This window comes from Bison bison, unplaced genomic scaffold (assembly GCF_000754665.1).
Source record: "Bison bison bison isolate TAMUID 2011002044 unplaced genomic scaffold, Bison_UMD1.0 scf7180017864383, whole genome shotgun sequence".
NCBI classification, from domain to species: Eukaryota; Metazoa; Chordata; class Mammalia; order Artiodactyla; family Bovidae; genus Bison; species Bison bison.
The window spans coordinates 6,179,921-6,187,501 of record NW_011494955.1 but is presented as its reverse complement, the minus strand read 5'-3'; the positions used below and the strand labels follow the sequence as shown (position 1 = coordinate 6,187,501).

Below are 7,581 nucleotides of genomic sequence, written 5' to 3'. Positions count from 1 at the left end.
GTCACAGGGTCTCTCCTCTCTGACTCCCCTCTCCACTGGATTTCTTGTCTGGCCTCTGATCAGTTTCTACTGATTAAGAAGGCCACCTCCACTGTCTCTGGAGCCCTCATCATCTCTCATGAGTCCTGTCAGCAGACCTCACTGAGGGTCAGGGTCCCTGGAACTGGTTCCCAGGACATCATTCCCTGGAAGGTGGTGATGGAGATTTGGGGGAAAAAAGACCTTATATATGTAGTCTTATATATATATATATTAGAACATATATATATATAGACAGAGTATATATTAGAGCATGCTGCTGCTGCTGCTGCTAAGTCGCTTCAGTCATGTCCGACTCTATGCAACCCCATAGACAGCAGCCCACCAGGCTCCCCCGTCCCTGGGATTCTCCAGGCAAGAACACTGGAGTGGGTTGCCATTTCCTTCTCCAATATTAGAGCATATGTATGTTCTAATATAGTAATCTAATATAGTATATTAGAATATATATATATATCATATTAGAGAATATATATATATATATGACTTATACATCTACCGGCAGGAGACATACTTGTGTCAGAAAATGAAAGAAACACTATGCTTTACATTGCTGGTGCTGTCTAGTACACAGGCCAAACCGCATTGGATAATACGTTGCAGTTAAATCATCCTCTGAGAGGCCCCTTACTAACATGGCACAGACCAGCAATGCTGGTTGCATTTCCTCCCCCTTCATAGACAAGTACAGGCTGCTCCTGTGTTCAGTTCTTGAAGTGAATGTGAGGTTTCTTCTGCAACTGAATTATATACTTCATTTGAGAGTGAGACACACAGTCCTAAAAGAGGAACAGATCTGATCACCTATGCCGGTTGATAGAAGCCTGTTCCGGTGTGCACAGCCCAGACAAGGACCCAGCAGAGGGTGGTGCAGGGGAACTTGACTCCACAGGAAGGAGAGGGCAGCCTGCCAGACTTCTTTCAAGGACTTGGATTCTCCCTCCTTCTGACCACCAGTTTTCTTCCAGCCCCTTGGGCAGGGAGCCTCATCTGCTCTGGAGTAGGACTCTCCTCTGACTGCTGCAGTGAGTGCCAGCAAGCTTGCAAATCATATTTCTGATCTCATGCCTCTGCATGGCCTCTGGCAACACTCAGCAAACTTTTACCTGTGGCTTTTGGTCCTTACTAATGTGGTACAAACCGGCAATGCTGGTTGCATTTTCTTCCCCTTCATAGACACTTACACATTGCTTCTGTGTTCAGTTCTTAAAGCTTCTTGTGGATTCCTGAACACACCAAGCTTCTTCATACTTCCATTATAATGACGATATTAGCTCATCTTCGTTGAGAACTTATGCACGCACAGAGTGCAGAGACCTTTACATGAATTATTTCACATAATCCTCACAGCACTGTGAGATAGGTACTATTTTCATCCCCAGTTTACAGCTCTAAAAATGAGTAATTTGCATAAAGATGCACAGGAGCCTGTGAGCCTAAGTACCTTGCTTGTCTCAAGAGCTCTTGCTCTTAGCCAGGGGTTGGCAAATTTTTCTTTAAAGGGCCATCTAATAAATCTTTTAAGTTTTGCTGGTCACACACCATTCTGTTGCAACGACTACTCAACTCTCCTATTACAATGTGAAAGCAGAAACAGACATGGGACATTGACATAGACACAGGGCATTGGAAAAACAGGATGTCGCTCCAACTTGACTTGCTAGCCCTTCCTACCCATCCCGGCCTCATTCATGTCAAGCTTAAAGACTTTATCCCAAGAAAGTAGCTCAGAAAACCATGCCATGGGAAGGAAAACTTCTTTCTCAGAATTGGGTGGAAGAATACTTCTTGGTAAGGCATTGTGCAACCAGGGTGGAGGAAGAGGAGCTGCTTCCATGGCCTTGAGAAGGTATCTCTTTCCTGCCAGATGCCGAATAAGCACTTCTTTACGTAGGGAATGCCCTGCTCCCCTGGAAACTGCCTCCATAACACTGGAGAGATTGAATTGCTTATAAAATAGTCACAAGAGCTTTTCTCAGGCTCATCTCAGTGTGGGAGTTTGTCTTTCCTCCTCTGGCTGTCCATTTAATCAAATAGTCTTATAAAGCACCCTGTCTACAGTTGCTCTCAATACTCCTCCATAGTGCTTAATTTATGGACTAAAACAATCAATCTCCTTCCCCCTTAAACCAAGCACCATGATCACTTGGCAGCCTTCCCTCCCTCTAAGAATGTGTCTGGAGATTTAAGATTTCAAGCACTGAGATTAGGAATATAAATTTGAAAGTTACTTGTGACATCATCACACCTGTAAAGACACATTTTTATGATTCACTGTTTCTATATGCCCCTCAACTTTCTGTACACACCCCATTAAGGTGTCTGATCTTGACTCCTAAGAAATGTCAGAATCTATGAGAATATAAATTCAGTGAATTCCCTTAATGATTTTTGTCCTACTCATTTTAGATTCTCAAAATTAAGTTCTAAGTGAACATTCCAAAAAACTGGAGAAAAGGGTGGCTATGAATTCCATTTGGTAGGAAAAAAAAAATGTCCACAGTCACCACCTCAATGGGAAAGCAAACACTGGGGAGGAAGGTGCAGGCATGGCTAGAAACCATGAGAAGTCAGCTTTTTGGGCAGAGTGGACTTGGGTGATCTCTTATCCTATATCACGAAACTGCCAATTCCACACAAGACAAGCTTGTTCTTATGCTGTAAAAACTCATCTCCTTTGTCCCTCTTGCCTTTCAAAGGAGTGTCATGTCCCCAGAGTAGCCCCCAATTCCCAGGCCAGGCCACCAGGAAGGCAATCAGGAGATCCAGAAGGACATGTTCAAACATGGCCCAAAACCACCGCAAGCCACTTCTTGCTCAGACCACAGGGCAAATGCCTATTAACCCTCAGAGACAGTTCAACCTTATGGGAAGGGTGGTGTGAGTGGAGAAGAAAACTTGTGTGGGAAGGGGGCAAGAGAAGAGTGTCTGAGTAAGCAGAAGGAGGGGACAATTATCACAGATCAGCTCCTTGTCTCCTTTGTTTGAGAACATGACTAACCCATGACTTCAGTGAATTTACATCCAGTGGTATTGTGTTGGGATCAAGTCAAGGCTAGAAGCCAGAAGAATTTCTCCATGACTAAAGGAAACCAAAGAAGCAATATTCATACTTCATACCTTTCTAGAGGCAGGGGGTGATCTCACTATTTGTAAAGCCCAGCCCTTCCTAATCTGCAGGCTCACCTTCCAGGACTGAGCCCGGCCCATTTTTTCCATATATAAGCTGCTGCCGGGAAGCTCCTCTCATAGATCTGCTCCTTTCAGCTCTGCTTTCCACCTCTCACACCCTTCTCAACCTATTCTTCTTCAGGAACCATGTCTTACAAATCCACTGTGAAGACCCAAAGCATCAGCCGTAAAGGCTTCAGTGCCGGCTCAGCCAGAGTCCCTGGGGTGTGCCGCTCTGGCTTCAGCAGCGTGTCCCTGTCCCGCTCCAGGGGCAGTGGTGGCCTCGCTGGAGTGTGTGGAGGAGCTGGCTTTGGCAGCCGCAGCCTCTATGGCCTGGGGGGCTCCAAGAGGATCTCCATCGCAGGGGGGAGCTGTGCCATCGGTGGTGGATATGGCGGGCAGAATTGGAGTTGGCTATGGCTTCGGAGGTGGAGCCGGGAGTGGATTTGGTTTTGGTGCTGGGGCTGGTAGTGGCTTTGGGCTCGGTGGTGGAGCTGGCTTCGGAGGTGGCTTCGGTGGTCCTGGCTTCCCTGTGTGCCCCCCTGGAGGCATCCAAGAGGTCACCGTCAACCAGAGTCTCCTGACTCCCCTCAACCTGCAAATCGACCCCACCATCCAGCGGGTGAGGACTGAGGAGCGGGAGCAGATCAAGACCCTCAACAACAAGTTTGCCTCCTTCATCGACAAGGTGAGCTGGGAGCATCTGCCCCAATGGGGATTGCAGAGTGCCCAAGAGAGACCCAACCAATGTCTTACCAGAGGGAGCCTTGGGATTTTCAAGAGAGAGGGGACTCAGGCTAGCTCTCCACTGGGATGCAGGGCAGGACCACATCATGTGGACCACAGGCAGAAGGTGATGGTAACCATTTACAATTACTGATCTCTTAAATGTCTTCCATAATTGTGAGGGAAGCATTCACAATTCTTGATAACCCTGAAGCAAAGAAATGAAATGAAAGAATGGAATGAGTTAGCTTGATCTGTTGAACAGTATAAGAAATAAAAAAGGGAATTACAGTGGGAAAATGTACTTCAGCCTTAGTTGAGCTGGTGGGTGTAGAGGCAGAAGGAAAGAAAATTTTAAAAAAATAGAAATTCCAGGGGAAAAAAGACTCAAAAATATGTGAATATCCATAGAAATACTCAACTTGTAGAACCAGATCATAAGCACTAAGAGAGTTTATTTTAGAGGGACTCATACTCTAAATAGGAAACAGGATTAAATCCAATTATTAATAGGATTGGAATTTAATCATTAGATTATAGATATTTTAACATCTCTTTAACTGAAATATGCTCTTTAAAAACCTCTGTGCAATATATGAGAGAAATATGAGTTTTAAATTACATTTGTGATTGTGCTTATCAAAAGGAAGAACAGAAAGGTGAAAAGTCACTGACAGACGTCTCTGGAATAGAGAGGGAGGGAACATCTGACAGCTCACTGGGGAAACTCAGCCATGAGACCTGTGTGGTGTGAAGCTAAAAAGTCAGGGGAGCAGAACTGTCAGCCTCTGTACAGGCTCTGGAGCAGCCTAGCACCACCGGGACCACCAGATCAGCCTGGGGACTTGTCAACTCACAGATAACTGTCTTGTCTTCCTGCAGGTCCGATTCCTGGAGCAGCAGAACAAGGTCCTGGACACCAAGTGGACCCTGCTGCAGGAGCAGGGCACCAAGACCGTGAGGCAGAACCTGGAACCTTTGTTCGAGCAGTATATCAACAACCTCAGGAGACAGCTGGATAGTATCCTTGGGGAGAGAGGCCGCCTGGACTCGGAGCTCAGGGGGATGCAGGACACGGTGGAGGACTTCAAGAACAAGTGAGTGACAGGAGACAGAAAGGCTCAGTTTCCTGAAGCCCACATTTCAAGCTAATTATATGATCAGGTTCAAATGAGGGCATGATCTTAGTAAAACATGTCCATGAAAATGAAACCACAATTCTTACCTAAACACAAACTCTGGAAAACATAAGGGCCATGCAGGTAGATGGGGAGAGTAATGGGGTAAATAATATAGTGACCACAAAATTCACCTTTGAAGCTTACTGGCAGGAAAGTCCCATTTGCATATATCCATTCTGGGAAGTTGAAATTCCAAGCTGCTTTTTCTGTATCATCTTCACCCCTGACTCAATTAGATTTTATCCTTTCTAATTCCAGATATGAAGATGAAATCAACAAGCGCACAGTAGCAGAGAATGAATTTGTGAATCTGAAGAAGGTGAGATGAGTCAGATCAGGCGTTCTGGTTTCTTTGCTGAAGGGGAAGACTGAGAAAAGTGTGTCAGGGAGACTAAAAGAGGAGCAGACTGGGCAGGAGGGCTCATCTGATCTCAGCCTGTTGGCTTCTTCCCTAGGATGTAGATGCTGCTTACATGAACAAGGTTGAACTACAGGCCAAGGTAGACGCTCTTACAGATGAGATCAACTTCCTAAGAACCTTCTATGACGCAGTAAGCATCTTTTCACATTCTGCTTTATTGATTACACTGAGATTTGCAAAGGGTGGAAAATCTCTGGCTGGGTATACCTCTCTAAACATCATGACCAAAGATGATCGGATGATCTCTTGTTCTGCAGGAACTGGCTCAGATGCAAACCCACATCTCAGACACTTCTGTGGTCCTCTCCATGGACAACAACCGCAACCTGGACCTGGACAGCATTATTGCTGAAGTCAAAGCCCAATATGAGGAGATCGCTCAGAGGAGCCGGGCTGAGGCTGAGTCCTGGTACCAGTCCAAGGTGAGTGGTGAGGTGGCAGCTGATGAATCCCTGTGCCTCCTCTGTGATCATCAGGGAGGCTGTAGACTTCAGTGGGGAAACTACAACTAAGAAGTGGGGGCCTCTCAGGGTAGACCTTTTGGGTAATTATGCCCGAGTCTCGTAGGTCAAAGACCCAAATGTAGGACAAAATCTACTGTAGATAAAGGCAGAGTGATCTTTGCTTTAGATTTACCCTGATGCTAGTTCTCAGCAACAGTACAGAACATTGCTTGTCCTGAAGAGAACCAGTCAGTCAGTGGTACTACCAAGGATAGTATGTGATGGGTACACAGTGTCAATGACATAGTAACACCAATTTTCATACAATGTCTTGTGGAGAAACCATTAGTTTTGATTTGAGAAAATCTTGATTAGTGTCCTGGGAAGCCCATGGACAGCCCCCTCGTCTCCCTCTGGTTTACAGTACGAGGAGCTGCAGGTGACGGCGGGCAGACACGGGGATGACCTGCGCAACACGAAGCAGGAGATCTCTGAGATCAACCGCGTGATCCAGAGGCTGAGATCTGAGATTGACCACGTCAAGAAGCAGGTATGGAGGGGTCCACAGAGCAGAAAAGCATAGTTTCCTTCCTAGACCATCAGGTATCATCAACCATCATGTGGGAAATTTCTGGGCATCATGAGGGAAAAACAAGAAGAGCTCCCTCAGGTTAGAGATACGGAGCCCAGCTTACAAGCAGGAAACAAACTCAGGACAGACCAATTCCCACTGGTCAATGGGACAAAGATACAGTCTAGAGGCATTAAAATGAGATCCTGAAAGGGGAATGATTGATTTGGGAATACAAGACACATGTAGGCAAGGAAATTTTCAGGTCAGAAAGTGTGAAGAAGACTGCTGCAAATATGCTCAGATTCAACATGAAAAAGAAGCTGAGAAAAGGCACAGGACAAATGAGGGTTACCCAAGACTGTAAAGTGGAAGGAAGGCAAGGTCTCAAGAGTTTGAGATGAAATCGTCTTCTCAGTGAGAATGTTTGTGGTTTTGTACAAGTTATTATACATCCAAATAAACTTACCTAAACTGTCAACATTCAAAACAGAGCAGTAGTTCCATTTCTTTCCATGTCCTCTGGCTTTATTCTGCTGTGGCATCTCCCAACCCCATCCTCACTGATATGGTTAACACAGAGGGAAATAGGTTTTTATTAGGGACACTGAGACTAGTTAAGGTTTGTAGTTTGAAGAAAGATTGGACAACGAATCAAACCTCCTTTTCCACGAGATCTGGGCTCTAGAGCTCTTCCTCACTGGGAAAGTAGTACTATGTTTCCTCTCCCCTGGAGTCCAGATTCAGGTTCCTCTGCCCTCCTCTCCTCTAGTGTGCCAGCCTGCAATCTGCCATCGCCGACGCCGAGCAGCGTGGGGAGCTGGCCCTCAAGGATGCCAGGAGCAAGCTGGCTGACCTGGAGGACGCCCTGCAGAAGGCCAAGCAGGACATGGCCCGGCTGCTGAAGGAGTACCAGGAGCTCATGAATGTCAAGCTGGCCCTGGACGTGGAGATTGCCACCTACAGAAAGCTGCTGGAAGGCGAGGAGTGCAGGTGAGTAACTCACACAGCCTCCGCAATCATCTGGCT

At 46.2% G+C, this 7,581-nt stretch overlaps 1 protein-coding gene across 1 annotated transcript in view; it reads left to right on the top strand.

Moving 5' to 3' along the window:
- The first annotated feature begins 3,357 nt into the window (after positions 1–3,357).
- KRT6A (keratin 6A) overlaps positions 3,358–7,581 on the top strand; it is a 4,906-nt gene continuing 682 nt past the window's right edge. Inside the window, 8 exon segments of the mRNA XM_010857881.1 lie at positions 3,358–3,606; positions 3,608–3,898; positions 4,819–5,033; positions 5,376–5,436; positions 5,573–5,668; positions 5,796–5,960; positions 6,406–6,531; positions 7,325–7,549. Of these exon segments, the coding sequence (XP_010856183.1) occupies positions 3,358–3,606; positions 3,608–3,898; positions 4,819–5,033; positions 5,376–5,436; positions 5,573–5,668; positions 5,796–5,960; positions 6,406–6,531; positions 7,325–7,549 (1,428 nt within the window).